Source organism: Monodon monoceros, unplaced genomic scaffold, assembly GCF_005190385.1.
Source record: "Monodon monoceros isolate NGI ecotype Baffin Bay Population unplaced genomic scaffold, NGI_Narwhal_1 Super_Scaffold_14, whole genome shotgun sequence".
Lineage (NCBI taxonomy): Eukaryota > Metazoa > Chordata > Mammalia > Artiodactyla > Monodontidae > Monodon > Monodon monoceros.
The window spans coordinates 22,865,678-22,882,637 of NW_021703770.1; the positions used below are offsets into that span (position 1 = coordinate 22,865,678).

The following is a 16,960-nucleotide window of genomic DNA, read 5'->3' on the forward strand; positions in this document are numbered from 1 at the left end:
ATACTGTGTTCTCCTCCCCCAAATTTTAGATAACTTAAGATGTATTTCATTGCCATAGGGCATACAAGCGAATTAGAAAAAATGCCAATTAAAATTTTGATGCACCTTAGGCAGTTAATGACTCTTCTCCTTAGATATCATTCTTCACTTTGGAGCATTCAAATTAATGACTGGATAGATCTCAAGGACAGACAGGGTTTCTAGAACTTTTTGTCAAGATAAAAGACTCTTTCAAAGCTGAGTAAGGCAAGGATTCAAGAGTATACACAATCATTTGTTGTTTATACTAGGCATGTTGTCAGAAAGAATTGAGGTGGCTTTTAGTAAAGAAACAGACTAAATTAAATCATTAAAACACGGGTCAAAACATAAAACATAAGATGTCATCATTGAATTTAACCACTTCGTTCTATGGATTATATTTATTCAATCTTTTACAGCAAAACTATGAAAAGTTTACTTCCGTTAGCCTGTTTTCAGTAAAACAGCACTGATATCCTAAAAGTAAACTACACATGGTGTTATGTCATTAACTAGCAATATTTCTTGTGTAACTCATTCTTCATGAACATTCATTTCTCATCTGTAAAATGGCATATCAAAAGGCCTGTTTATCTCACAGAGAGCAACTTGATGTTCTAATAAATATAAATGTTTTTCATAACTAAAAATTTCATTTAGCATCCTAAAACCCTAAATAAAACTTTTAGATTAGGCATCACAGATTAGCTCTTTTTGAATTCTTTTAGATTTGTTAATATATGTATTCTAAGGGGATCTATAGATGTTCTGTATCTGTTAAAAACTAACATCTTCTGAATACACAGGCTATATCAGGCTATTTATATGCAACTCTCATAGCATCATTTCAGATATTCTTCCCAATACTCCTATTATACAGATGAGAAAAATTTCAGAAATATCAATAACTTTCACAAGATCAAAAAATTAGGTTTCCAGGGCTTCCCTGGTGGCGCAGTGGTTGGGGGTCCACCTGCCCATGCGGGGGACGCGGGTTCGTGCCCCGGTCCGGGAGGGTCCCTCATGCTGAGGAGCGGCTGGGCCCGTGAGCCATGGCTGCTGAGCCTGCGCGTCCGGAGCCTGTGCTCCGCAACGGGAGAGGCCACAACAGTGAGAGGCCCGCGTACCGCACACAAAAAAAAAGGTTTCCAAGAGACTGAAGTTTGAATCTAAATAGGTTAGAGCACAGCTCATTGGTTACATTTATTTTTGTTTTTCAATTATACCATTTTTGAATGATGGATAAGATTTACTTTAAACTAGACAACTATAGAATCAGATAACTTTTATTAACCATTTTTTTAATTCTGTAATTTTACTAAATCTAAACTAAAAGGTGAAGAGAATTAAAGGGTATAAGGACCCATATTTATATCAGGATCCACTTTTTAAAAAATTACCCTTTTGCTTTTATGACATAACATACATCCAAAGGCATATATGTGTCAAAAAATGATTGTGTCAAAGAGAACTAATCTTTCATAGATGTTTCAATTTGATAGTCTAAATATATCTAGAAGATATTGAGCCCTCATAGAAAAAGGATTGAATTTATCAAATAAAAAATATATAATTAAGTTCATGGTGATGTACTTTTTAGAAGACATTTTTATTGTATCTATAACTGGTATTTTTAGAAAAACATCACAAGTTAACTCTATGTACATTCAGAAATGGTATTTAACAAATCCTTAACTTACATTGATTTTATAAAGATTATAATAGTTATTTGGACCAAAGTTTGGAAGGACAAAAAATTAATTTAAAGGATTCAAGAAACAATTATTTTCTAAATAATCTTCCTAACTAAATGCAGATTTTAAAACACTAATATTAGAAAATCATAAATTTGTACATACATATATACCAAATGTAAGGACATTACAAAATCAGTGGCAAGATCTGGTAATAAAATATTATCTTCAAACTTCTATATATTAAAAATTAATACAGTATATGTATATTTCTTTAAAGATTTGCTTCTTTGAGGTATTCAAAAATAAAATTTCAGAATCTTGCCATATATGTGACACTTTTCTTGGTGGATAGAAGGGCTAAAAAATGCATAGAATATGGAAACTTGTCATGAAAGCTACCAATATATTTGTGGTATTTTTTTTTTTTTTTACCTGCATGAACCAATCAGAGCAACTTCATTTCATTCATTTAAAAAACAGTGATTTCTAATTACAAAGTCAAATATTTTGTGGTGAGATGTGATCACTGGAAAATATTCAAGTAAAAAGAAAAATAATATTAATACAACCCACTGCCACAAAAGATCTATTGTTATACTGGTATTGTTTGATGTGTCAATTCATATTTCCACATGAATTTCCTATGTTCACTTTATGCTCTTTTAAAAAATATATTTTATATATAAATATGTAACTATGTAACATATAGATTATGATTACAGATATTATGATTATTAACATACAGAGTTAAAGATATTCTCAAGCTATGTTTTTGAGGGAAGAAAATGTTTTCTCCACGGGATAGTGGTTTTATAGTATTTGTGCATCTCTCAGGGTTCAGACAAGAAGGAAAGAAACTGACATACTTAAAGTAGGAACACATTTAATAACAAGATTTCTGAATTTAAGGCTGTGGTATGAAGGTCAGAGAGAACCTTCACTAGCTTTCAAGAAATCAGAAATTTGCAGAAATTGCAGGAAAACACTAATTGCGAGCTCAGTTTTTTTGCAGCACCGAAACAATTGTTTTAAATAAGAATTCTGGTAAGCTGATGAAAAATCTTCACCTCTAACACCTGCTGAATCCAATGCACTTACCTACCAAGACATAATAATGGCTTATACTCAATTCACATTCTAAGTCTTATGGAATTGCCTTCATTGGCAAAATCTAATAGACAACTTTGCTGGCAAAGAGAGGTAGTCTAGCAAGCGTAGTTCCAAGATTCACAGGCACTTCAGTACAATGGAAAGAACAGAAAAGAGTAGAAATGAATGTTAGTTGCCTACTTTTCTATCTATATCTTTACAATGTTCATAGTCACATCCATATTTATCTTATCCCTACCCATACCCTATGTATATCATTATCTATATCCATTTCCATATCTAAATCTATACCTAGCACATGTTTCTAACATTGTGAATTTGCCATCCTCACACATGATAGATTTTTGGGAATTTTATGTTTGATAGAAGCTACAGCTCATTACTCTCAACAAATTATATAATCATTCAAGTATTGCTGCAGCCATCTTTTCCTTTAATATTACAATTACTGTCATCTTGACATAACCATGAATTATGCTGTTGTACTTCATGTACCCCAATATCAATAGGGTATGCATGATTTATTCTCACAGAACAGTCATTACTTTAAAGATCTATTTGTTCCTGTGGTTTTCCCATTCATTTTGAAATTAAATAGGTTAACAGTTTGTTTCAGCTGATAATTCACTGTATATTACCTGGATCATTTTTAAGAACTGTATAACCAAAGTAAAACTGTAAGATTATTCAAATCCAAAACTCTTACTGTGAGTAATGAGAAACCACCGTGGAAATGCTGGTGTTATAATAGAATTTATCCTAGTCTTAGTATGCCACTGAGTGCAGACAAAAGGGCAATGGATTTTGAGTCATAGCACTAATGAAACTAACGTTTTATGGCTATTTCTTAGGTTCCAAAAAATAAGAATATATTAAAAAAAGAATGTGTAGAACTGAGTCACTTTGCTGTACAGCAGAGATTGGCTCAGCATTGTAAATCAACTCTACTTCAATGAAAAAAAAAAATACACCAGACCATTCACATGAATTGTCTTACTCAACAATCACAAAATCCTGTGACTTTGGTAATGTTACCAGTTTTTAAATAAAGCTCCCTCTCTCTTTCTGCATTCCTCATGTCTGTTTTCCCTCTGTCTCACTATAAGCAGTAATATGCTAATAGCCATTTAATTTAAAACTGTGACTTTTATGTTAATTCTCTTAACTAGAGAAAGTTTGAAATATTGCAATCAGTTGATAGGTACATTAAAAATGTATATATTAAAAGAGCCCTTTGATTACATTGTTAAAGACAGTATAGATCTAGTCATTCTCCATGCTCAAGTCTCATGGAAATAATAACATCTCACTGTTAAAAGTTGATAAACACATTTAGATAATGATACAGGCATCATTTTTATCCACCAGTGTTGATGTTTTAAGGGTTTCTGTTACATTAAGCTATAAAATGGCACATTTATTGCCATTAATTTAAGAAGATCTTAAACAAACAGCCTGTTATTTAAAAAGCATATGCATTGACATTTTAAATGACTTTCTGGTAATTTAAATTTCTATCATTTTTGCATTAATTACCAAATAATTATTTTAGTACTTTTCATATTAGTCATTATATAAAGTTACAAGTTAATCATTTAATTCTCTCTGTAACTAGTTACTCATTACAGTATGAAATATCATTAATGTTTCTGAATCTTTTTAAGAGGAAATGCTTCAAGAATGTTTTCATCTATTAAAAGCAGGCATGAGAAGTGATAGGACCACTTGCTTTAAGTCTGTGAATTTTAACACATTCCACAGCTTCTGATGAATGTTTTGTGTAGTAAGTAACAAAATGCTAAAATACGATTAGGGGTGCATGCGGGATTAGGGGAAAGGTAGAATAGCGGTTATACATTAGAAACTATTAAATGTAAGATGAAAAAACAACCGTCCTGTCACAAGAGAGAACTTACTGAAACAATGGCCATAAAGTAGTTCATGATGAAACATTCACCAAATACAAATGTGAAATAGAGGAAATGTTTTGAATTTTTCATGAACCGAAATGTATTAAAGGGAAATTACTGTTCTTTAATCTGAGTTTACATGCATTTTTAAGCATCAAATTTATGGTGAGGGAAAATGTTGATTGTTGTGATGTCATAAAACAAAGTAGCTACATAGCAAAATTAATATATTTCAATACTTTATTGGCTACTCCTCAAATTTTAACTTTTATAAAAAATAATATCTGAAGGACATTAACATTGCATCATCTAGGACTTTCCCCTGACATTTCTGTTTGCTAATCTTATTTAGTTTTCCTAGTCAGGAAATATCTTTGCTAACCACTGGTAACCTTTGCCATAAAGGTATCAACATGTACAGGCAGTGGTTCCCCATTAATTTCCAGGCCTTTAATTCAATGACTTCATAATTATGACGCAGTTTTTTACCAGCCTCAACTACTTAAAGCTATCATGTGATCATGTTTTTATCTATTTCACATATTTGTTAAGAAATTTATATGGGCATTGTGGAGAAAAAAGGATGAATTAAATATGCATTTTTGCCCTCATGAAAAATCATTTTGCCTATGGGAAAATCATAGGGAGAGAGATAGACTGGAGTTGGAAGTTATGGGTTTATATCTTTGCTCCACTGCCTACCAGCTGTATGGATTTAAACAATTTACTAATCAATTCTGAGCTGTGATTTCTTCAATTGTAATTCAGTGAAAATAAAATTACACTCTGGTATTCTTTAAAAGGAACATAAAATGTCATTCACTATGCAAATTTATCATATGTCAATAAGAAGGGAATATAATTGATAAGGTATAAAACAATATATAAAAAACTAAATTTCACAAATATCTGAATTCCATGAAAAATATTATGCTTATCCATAAAATATTATGCTTTTACAGTACATAGAAGATGTGTTAAATTCAGGTAAAATACATGTATATTTAACTACTGTAATTTATAACTCACATTGAAGATAAAATTCATATTAGTTTTACCTGGAAAATAAATGTTTAAATTATATAGTTATATCCTAAAAGATATTTCAAATAGGTATACATAAAATATATGGTCTCCCTTTAACTCTTGAGATTAATAACATGGTAAAAAATAACTCTGAACAAGAGTCTCTAAATAGACTATTTGGATTTTCTTAACAATTGGCATTTCTTTACATTCTCATGATTCTTGAAAACACTGTTCTAAGAACAAATTTTTGGTTTGAAAAAGAAAGCATTATGATGGCTTTCACATTTTTCTATCATTCCAGTTCATTAATTTAACCATGTTAAGAGAGCCTCTTACATGGAATGCATTGCATGAAGAACTGGTGATAAACTATTGAGTTCCAAGCATTGACTTCAGGAAGTTTAGTGCCCAAAGGAGAAAGAGAGAAGCTTAATAAATAATCACACATAAATATTAAATTATAAAATGAAGTCTTGTAAAGAAAAGTAACTAATGGGATTCATAACTTAAAGTTTATTTTCAAATCAATCAAGTAATGTATCACGGGAGGGAGTAAAACAAGTTACTGTAAATCCTCATAATGGTACAACTATCATGAAAATAAGTTTAAAAACATACATCTTCCATCATTTACTGAAGTGAAAAAGAAAACTAAATCTTCCATTATACAACATGCCACTACATACTGAGTATTTAAGGATAACTGGAAAAAAACTTGCTTTTGATAAGTGGGAAAAATTCTTCACATTGTCCTCTATCATTTTGGAAAATTTAATGGTAAAAGGTTCTAAGTATTGCCTAAAAATATTGGATTATTTAATGTATCTGAACAAATATAAAAATCTGAGATTGCATGTAAAATAATTTGTATGTACATTAGTAGTTCAAATATTTAATATTTTGATTTAATAAATGTGCCAAAGACAATGAGAGGATAAACAGGGTGTTCACTAGAAAATGGGACAAAACAGTATGTTTTAGTCTTAGACCTGGCCCTATTTTGAACTTGATCCAGTTGTTTAATATCTCCCAGTCCCTTATGCCTTCTAATCTGAGGGTGAAATTGCATGTTTTACCTATATAGGAATGTTTTCAAAACATTATTTTCAAATAAATGTTGCACTGATAAGCTCAGTGCAACTGAGACTCACTCAGTGAGTCTCAGTGAATTACAGTGGTCACTAGGTTCCATGGGACCTCTATTTTCATTTGTAGAATAAATTAATATTTTAGACACTTTTTAAAAATGTATATTTCAAAGCCCAAAAGAGAGCTATGCATTGGTTTCCTACTGTTGATGCAACAAATTACTGCAAACTTAGTGGTTTGAACAACATAAATTTATTATCTTGCAGTCTGGAGAACTGAAGTCCAAAATGTATTTAAGTGGGCTGAACTCAAGGTGTCAGCAGGACTGCATCTCTTACGGAGGGTCTAGGAGAAAATCTGTTCCTTGACTTCTCCAGCTTATAGAGGCTGCTTGCCCTTCTTTGGCTTGTGTCCCTCTTCTAGCTTCATAGCCAGAAACTGCATCACTCAAACCTCTGCTTTCATTGTCACATCTCCTACTCTCTCTCTGATCCTCCTACCTTCCTTTGATAAGGACCCTTGTGAATACTCTGATCCATCCAGATAATCTAGGGTAATTTACTATTCTTAAGATTTTAACTTAATCACATCTGTAAAGTTCCTTTTGTCATACAAGGTGACATATTTAAATATTCCAGGGATTAGAGCCCAGGCAATTTTGGAAGGCCACTTTTCATAGTATAATATCATATATAACATCATAACAGTCTGGTTATAAGGTAAATAGGTTCTCAGACTTTTTTTTGTTGCAAAATCATTTGTCCTTTTTTTTCCCTGACAATGTTTCTTATTTTTCTGAAAAAATACTCTGAGCATTTAAAGTGGGGAATACTTTATTTTTACATCTTTATATCAAGAAATAATGTTGAAAAGATCTAGAAAATTATTTAACAACCAATTAGTTCCCCAATTACCCAGAAATTCTAGTACTAGGTATATTCTCAAGAGAAATATGTATAAATGCTTACAAAACATGTAACACATATTCATAGCAGTATTATTTATAAAAGACCCAACTGGAAAAAAAAGTCCACCAACAATAGAATGGATAAATAAATTGAAGTATATTCATAAAATGGAATCCTATAGAGCAATGAAAATTAAGTTCCATACTACTGCTATAATAATACAAAGGTAATGTTGAGTCAAAGAAGCCAGAGGCAGAATAATTTTATTATATGATTTTATTTATATAAAGTTTTAAGACATGGAAAACGAATTTGTTTCATTAGGAGTTCGGGACTGCACCTAGCCTCTGATATATACCCATTATGGTAGGCAGAATAATGATTCCAGAATAATGGTTCCCTCAGAACCTGCGAATATGTTCTATCACATGGCAAAAGGAATTTTACAAATGGAATTAAGATTACAGATGGTATAATAGGAAGATATTTGAATTATCCATTTGGGCACAATCTAATTACATGAGCATTTAAAAGCAGAGGCAGAAGAGGCAGAGAACTTCTTCCAGCCTGAGCAGCAGATGGATGAGATAGAAGGGGAAACCACAGATATCTGAAGAATGAGAAGAACTTGGACTGCCATTGCTGACTCTGGAGATGGAGGATGGGGGCCACAAACCAAGGAATGCCTTCAATTTTCTAAAAGCTGAGAATAACCCCAAGCTAACAGCCAGCAAGGAAAGGAGGACCTTAATCTTACAATTTCATGAAACTGAATTCTGGCAATAGCCTGCTGAATTTGGAAGTGAAGCAGATGTAACTGCAGAGTTTCCAGAAAGCAATGCAGCCAAGCTGACACCATGATTCCATTCTTGCGAGACTCTAAGCAGAGAATCAGTTGAGTTATGCTCTGCCTAGATCCACGTAACTGTGAGATAATAATGGGTGTTGTTTAAGTTTGTGATAATTTGGATTAAGTATAGGAAAATAATATGCTTGTTCTTTATAAGAAAACTAGGCACATAATAAAAATTTACAATATCTGACCATGAAGCAAATTTGAATGAATTTCAAAGGATTAAATTCATAGAGAAAATGTTATCTGACTATAATGTAAATGAGATACACATTGGTAACAAAATATAACTAAAGTAACCCATATGTTTATAATTTAAGCGATGTATTTCTAACCATGGAACAAAGAGGAAATCACAAAGGAATATAGAAAAAAGTTTGACTAGGTCCCTTGCAGGGTGTAGCTTATGCAGCAAAAAGAGGAAAATTTAAAGCTGTAAATGCTTATATACTCTAGAGAAAATTGCTATGAAAGTGTTTAAGAATGGACTTTTCAGTATTTTCTGTATGTATATATATATATATATATATATATATATTTTTTTTTTTTTTTTTTTGCCTCACCGTGCGGTATGTGGGAATCTTAGTTCCTGACCAGGGATCGAACCCGCGCCCCTTGAAGTGGAAGCGTGAAGTCTTAACCAATGGACTTCCAGGGAAGTCCCAAGAGTGGACTTTGATAAGGATTTTGATGAAAACATACTGAACAAAGTATATATAACCCAAATGTTCATCAACAGTGAGTGAATAAATGAATTGTGGTATATTTATTGCAGTAGATTCCTATACAACAGTGGTTCTCAAATTGTGAACCATGTATCCTTGAAAGTTCTGAGACATTTTCAGGGGGTCCATGAAATCAAAATTATTTCCATAATACTACTGAGGCATTATTCACCTTTTTCTCTGTATTGGCATTTGCCCTCATGCACAAAAGTAATGTTGGGTATAAAACTGCTAGTGCATTAACACAAGTCAGTGACTTCAAACTGTACTAGTAATCATTAGCTATTGTATTCTTTACTGCCACACACTTGCAGTGCCAAAAAAAAAAAAAATCCAATTGTACTTAAGAATGTTCCTGCTAAAGCTATAACTAATTATGTCATTAAATGTCCACCCTGTAATACTCCTCTTTTTAATGACCTGTGCGAAAATGGAAAAAAATGAAAAAACAGCAAACAAAAACCTTTCTATGCCTACTAAAATATGATGGTTGTCTGAAGGAAAAATAGCTTGAGTTATCAGCTGAACTAGCCACTTTTTTCAGGGAACAAACTTTTTATTTGAAAGAATGATTAACAGATAAACTATGGTTAGTCACACTTAGGCATTTGGTATCTATTTCCCCCCTGCCCCTCTGAAAAATATGAACCTGACTTGTTACTTCAAGGAAAACAACTGACAGGATTTGCTGTCAGTGATGAAGTCTGAGTTTTCAAGTAAAAAATTAGAATTTTGGAAAACTTCAATCCACCACTGTAAGTTTTAGAGCTTCCCCAAGTTTAAAGATTTTTCTGGTGCGATCAATAGAAATAAAAATGTGAGTTTTAAATATTTTATAATGAAGTGTATTAATATTTGGAAGATCTCTCTAACTCAGTGAACCAATGTATTTCAAATGACCAATGCATGCATAATGTTGAAAAATGCATGAGTAAATACAATCTATTGCAAGGACAAGGTGAACCAAAGGATTTTAATGTTACAGAGTGCAAAAAAATTAGCTGATATGGTTTGAATTCAACATTGTAACTAGTCAAGTTTTTATGTAGTATCAAAGAAGAATAACCACTTTTACAAGCAAAAGCTATTAGAATACTCTTCTAAACAACTAAATGTCTAAGTGAGATCAGGGTTCTTCATACCCATCAAACAAAATAACATATTGCAATATATTCAATAAAGAAGCAGATATGATAATCTAGCTACTTTCTACTAATGGGACAGGCATTAAAGAGATTTGCAAAAATAAAGCACAGTGTATTCTTCTCATTTTTTGTTTTGGAAAAGATAGTTATTTAATACTAAAATATTATTTATGTCAACACATAATGGATTTATTCTAGATATTTTAAAATGATATTACTAATGCACATTTTAAAATGTTTCTCAGTTTAAACTTAAATAGCATAAGTATTGATAGATCTAGCCCGCAATATCTTTTTGGGGCTCTTAATACATTTTTAGAGTAAGTAGGCCTGAGACAAATGAGAACTACTGCTATTCAGAAATAAAAATATTTGATAATTTCAGTACAGACTAATTCTACCTATGTAATGTTGGGCAAAAATAGCAAGTATATTAAAAAATAATATAATTCCATTGCATAAAATTCTCAATCCTTACTCTCATATTAAGAATAAAAAAATGAGCACGTTACATAAAGGCAATTCATAGAAAATTTTTAAAGTTATTCATCTTCATTAGTTTTATAAAAATTATATCCAATGAATGTGCTTTTTCTTATTTTTAATTTTTCTTTTCTGCTTTATTAAGTGTCAATTGTAAATTATATTTTATATAATTGAGCTTATTATATGCAATAATTTATTAGAAAAATAAGTAGTAAATTATGGGCAAAAATATCAGACAAATATTTGTTATGTAAACTTATGCATTATTAACCTAAAATAATTTGCAACTATTAATTTTAATAGAACTTCCTGGAATCTGATAAAACAAAATCACTTCTCACATGTAGACATTTTACTTTCAAGATTTCATATTTAGATCACATCTCTTCCTTTAATATTAAATGTCATGAAATATTTCCCACTCATATATATTTTAAACTGTCAGGAAAATTCAACAAAAATGTCTTCTAAGTGTTATTAAAATCAACAGCTAAAATATGCACAGACCCATAATCTCATAACTTACCTCCCAAAGTTTGAATTGATCAATATTTTCATATAGATGATATATGGGATAGACATGATAAACAGTAATAGCACACACACATAAACATATTTATATATACTTATAGCAATTGCTTCCGATGAGTGACATGTTCTAATCAACATGTCATAAGTTAATTCACACCACACATACTCACAAAGCTTAGGGATTTCATAAAATGACTTTTAATACTCTTTAACTCTATTAGGAAAAATGTCTATAGCTAATAATTAATTCTGTTTATGTTTCAGGTTAACAGGATTCCATCTGCCACCACCAGTGACAAGTACCAAATCTGTGTTCTCACTACGTTTGACCAGTGATTTTGCAGTTAGTGCTCATGGATTTAAAGTATACTATGAAGGTAAGTGATGGTAATATAAAAGGACCACTGCCCAGTTCAATGTAGTAAAACCAAAATTCTCCAGGGTAAAAACAGAAGAAAAATCACCAGGACAGAAGTTATAGTTCATCCTGCTACATCAAGTCTTATACCAAGATTCACTTTCTCAATAATCATCAATATATAATAAAAAGCTAGAATTAGTAGGCTTTAATGTTTCATTGCAGTGTGCCTAGACAGAGGAAAATCTTGCCCTTAAATCTTCTTAGGAGATGAGACCATGGCATCTCTATAGGTTTAAACCTTAATAAAAGGGAACAGAATCTGAGAGTGAAAGGAAACTAGGCCTGATTTGAGATTCAGGCATCACAGACTCCACCCTATTCTCCTCTGGTCTTTGCCTCTCTGCCATAAAATAAACTGGTCATTTGTGTTCTCTGCAAGTTAGAATAAAGAGTAAATTCTATTAAGAGACAAGAGTTGACATTTTTCATTTTAAACCAGTATTTCCAGTCCCACAGATCCATAATCCCTTAACCACAAAGAGGAAAATAAAGAAGCACTTGAAACTGATGTTTTTTATCTGGAAGTTTGCTACAAGCTCACTTAGTATCAAAACCTGAACTTACTGGAGGTCATTTATAATCTTTATTTATCCCACATAGTGTGGGTACTCATGTTTCACTATACAATTATTGTTTCATAATTGGGTGACACCACAGGCTCTGCTGATGGTGTTAAAAATGTACAGAATCTGTATTGTTTTCCCTTTTTAAAGTGTAAAAAAATCTGAAGGTAAAAATAACCTGTTCTCAAGTGCTTCATATTGAGGTCATGTAGTTGTAATTTCTTCTCTATGTGACTTGACAATAAAATCTCACCTAGTTTAGGGAAGGGTCCCTTCCTTACCCATAGGAATAGCATAAGAGAATTCAACTCGCCTCCCCAGGTCCATATTACCGAAATGCACCACACCAGATGTAACATCATGATAAGAGATATACAAATACAGTAGCAGGGGTGGTTACTTTCTAAAGCACATAATAATTCAAAATATAATATGTTTAAAGAGCACACTAGAAAACAATCATATATAAAATAGAATTGCTTTAGTATACAGGTTAACAGTTTGCATGTGGGGAAAGTTTTAAACTGAAAGTTTCATCTAGTGCTTTCTCCCTAGGAAGAAAATACCTGCTAGCAAACTGTTGAGTAAAAATATTTTCTCTTTTTTAATATTCTTAATAATGCCATATCACAGCAGTTTTGAACACTATTTTCTACCTAATACATTTCTGAACTGTCTTTCTCTAGCAGGGGAGGATGCATTCCAAGACTTATTTTCCTCCATTGTGATAGTAATAATCATTATTTTTGAAGGTACTTTCACAATAGTTGAATATTTTTATCTTGGCAACTTAATTCATAGTTTAAAACACTACAAACACAAAGGTTTAATTTTAAGTGTAATTTTGGCAATATTGAAGGAGTTAGTAATAAAAGTTTTCTATTAAAGGCTCCATAATAGAAAACTTGCACTCTGTTCGTCAAAGTATAAAGATATTTTAGGTTAGTTTATTCTTTCAGTGAATACTAAGTATACTGAAATTGTAGGAACTTGGAAGATGTATTATAATATTGCCATACTTTCTGGTTTGACTGTCAAGTTTCATGAAATACTGTCAAAAATATTTTCATAGCTCTCCATTGTTTCTACATATACAACATTAAGTTTCTGTCTTTTCTGCTTCAGTGAAAATGGATTCATATATCTTCATGACATTTCAATGTATGTTTGGGAGATCCTGACTTAAAATATAAGGTACTAGGCAGCTGGGTAGTACTGAGGGATTGGTCATCATCCTGCAGAACATCTTCAGGTATTGATTTGTGATGGGTATCTTCTACCATGTATATTAGTTTTCTATGGCTACCATAGCAAACAACCAGAAATTTAGCAGCAAAACAACAAAAATATATTATCTCACAGTTCTGTAGCTGAAAAGTCCTGGTCGTCTCTGCTAGTCCTCTGCTCAGAGTTTCATAAGGCTGAAATAAAAATGTCAGCTGGTTAGGCTTTTGTCAGAAGGCTCTGGAAAAGATCTATTGCCCACCATTTCTAGAGGCCTCTCTCTTCCTTGCATGTAAGACCTACATTTGTGAGCTAGCCACTGGTGAAACGAATCCTTCTCATACTTGAAATCTCTCTGATGTTCCCTTCTTAGTGCATCTCTCTACTACCTTCTTTTCCCACACATCTCTGACTTCAGCTGGAGAAATTTCTTAGCTTCTAAGGGCCTATGTCATTAGATTAGCCTTGATTATCCATGTAGACCCAATCTCCCCAAGTTAAAGTCCTTAAGCATAATTACATATGCAAAGTCCTTTTTGCAAGGTAATATATTCACAGGTTCCAGGGACTCTGGGGTGTGTGTGTGGGCATGTGGGTTTGGCTTCATTAGTCCTACCACACCATGTGCAACACTATGTAATATTTTACAGAGGGAGTAGCTACAAGCATTTATTTATTTAACCATAGCCAATGACACTGTCAAGGCCAACTGGTAAGTATTGTGAAGTTCAGAAAACTTAGTTTGAAATTTCAAAGCCTGTCCTCTAAATTTACACCTGTATTTTTGTTTTGTTTTGGTTTTTTTGCAGGATGAACCTAATGTCTGAATCTCATTTATTTTCATTTCATCTCCCTCCATATAATCACTTACTAATAATTATTTTCTTTATTTTTTAAAGTTTCCTGAGACTTTGTCCTTGTATACTAGAATTTATGAGATCTCTATTTATTAGTGACATTTGTGCATTTTTCTGTGTTTCTCAAACTGCCAATAGTGGACCACATGTATCAGAATCATCTGGAGAATTTGCTAAAATGTAGAATTCTTGGCCCCAATTACAATCCTGAATCAGACTGTGGAGTGAAGCCGTAGAATATGCATTGCAATTCCAATTGCAAATCCAATGTAGAATAATTGATAAATGTACGTCATCTGTGATCTTCACAGACCTTCTCTGTTGTTACAAACTTCTGCTGTCTTACTTCAGCCCATATACTTTAAAACTGTGGAGGGTGATGTCCCCATTTCACAAATTTTGATTGAGTTTCAGAGCTCTTAACCATTTATCAGAAATGCTTTTAAACTTCTTGAAGCTGAAGCTGCGAGGTGTTAAATTTCTGTGGAAAATTTTCCCCATTAATATCTAGCTGAATATATTTTTATTTTTCCTCATTATTGTCTATCATACACTTGGATTTCTTGTCACTGTTTCTCAAAATTTGTCTCATAGAACTTTGTTTTCATGTTTCTTAACATTTATAAAAACAAATGAGTAGAATAGTGTTCTGTGAAACAAGTTGGAAAAACACTAGTGTATACTAAGTTGAATAGTCATATAACCATCTTTCAAAATTTGATCAGGATAAAACTGGTACCATCTGTATTCTGTGGAGCACACAATGGAAATTCTCTTTTGTCTTTCCAGATCTGCCAAACAGAATTCAAAATATATTCTAGTTTCTGCTAAAAGTTATTTTGTACAATGGACTCCTTTCACATTTTACTTTCAAGGCTACGTAATCATTCTTTATAGGTGCAAGATCATAAAGATATACCATGGACTATCTTATCACTTTAGAATTGTTTATTGTAGAAAGTAATATAATGCAAGCATATAGTGGATTATATACATATTACATGTAATCATTAAATATTATTATATATTATATGAATTGGTTAGTTTAATGTCTAGGAGAATCTCAATGAATAATTTCAGTATGTATCAGTGATCCTTCAATGATCAGAAACAGACATAAAAATAAAAAGTCTTGAAAATCGCTTCAAACTCAAGGTAGCTATTATGCCCTATTGATGTGTATGACTAAGTAATTAAGATATTACAGGGATAACAATATCAGTTTTAGCAAATTTGCTGTTCAATCATTTTCACATATTAATTAAGAAACATAAAAATTTAATAATAGTATTACTACTAGGTAACATTTATTGAGTGATTTCCTTGTGTCAATCACAGAGCTAAACATTTTACATGGATTTTTCTCACCCTAGAAAGTTATATGAAAAATTGTAATGAGCAAGAATTCAATAAAGCGCTAACCTTAATGTAAAAATATGTTTAAGTACCCTAGAGATATAAACTGTATATATTTTAGAGACTTATTCTATACCTAACTACAAACTAATTCCATTATAAATATATATGACCACGTAAAATTTAGTGCAAAAGAACATTACAAAAGAATTACTGATAATGCTATGTATAAAACAATATGAAATATAAAAGCTGAAATATATTTTTGTGTATATTACATGTGACATATATTCTGTGTCCTTTTTAAACACTTGACACACAGAAGAATGTTTATACTATTTATTATTCTATTTTAGCTATCCATCACACATGTTTATCAAAAGTTTTCACTTGAAAATGTCAAATGACTTTAGTGATTTTTAATTTTAGGTGTTATTTTTTATTCCTAAGCTTTATAAATTTAAACTGCAGTACCATGAACTTTAATGGAGAGATTACAACTTAGAATGAAGTCAGTTATGCTTCTAGCAAGACAGCTGAATTGTAGCAAGAGAAATTTATGTATTAAAATTACATATATTAGTTTTCTAACTATGAAGGTAGGTTAGGTTCATAAAAGAAGTTAATGGATCTTTACCTTACTTTTAAGAATGAGAGATATCATATTTTTAAAACATGATACAAGGAAATGTAATACGTGCAGAGACTGTTTTTTCGTCTCTCGATCAAATTCAAATATTTTACCTTTAGGGTTCCATAGAGTCTGGCTAACTTAGGTATTGAAACATCTTAATCCATGGCCTGCCCCGACCCCCCCCCCCAACTTTACTTACTTTGGGTAACTTCCTGCCCTGAAATTCGGACTGAGCCACAGGCAGAGGATGAGATTATCCTCCTACCTCCACTCCCACTACTGGTGCCATCCCTGTGCTCCAGCTTTTCTTGGCTTCATTAGCCACCAATGGCCAGGGGCAGGAGCAGGAGGTAGAGCTGCTACCAGGGAACTAGGATGAGATCCTGTCTCTGTCATTGCCC

General features: G+C 32.0%; 1 protein-coding gene across 3 annotated transcripts in view; it reads left to right on the forward strand.

Moving 5' to 3' along the window:
* CSMD3 (CUB and Sushi multiple domains 3) overlaps nucleotides 1-16,960 on the forward strand; it is a 1,080,114-nt gene that overhangs the window by 130,806 nt on the left and 932,348 nt on the right. For all 3 annotated transcript variants that reach the window (XM_029222726.1, XM_029222727.1, XM_029222728.1), the window contains exon 3: nucleotides 11,769-11,881. In XM_029222726.1, the coding sequence (XP_029078559.1) occupies nucleotides 11,769-11,881 (113 nt within the window). The remainder of the gene's footprint in view (nucleotides 1-11,768; nucleotides 11,882-16,960) is intronic.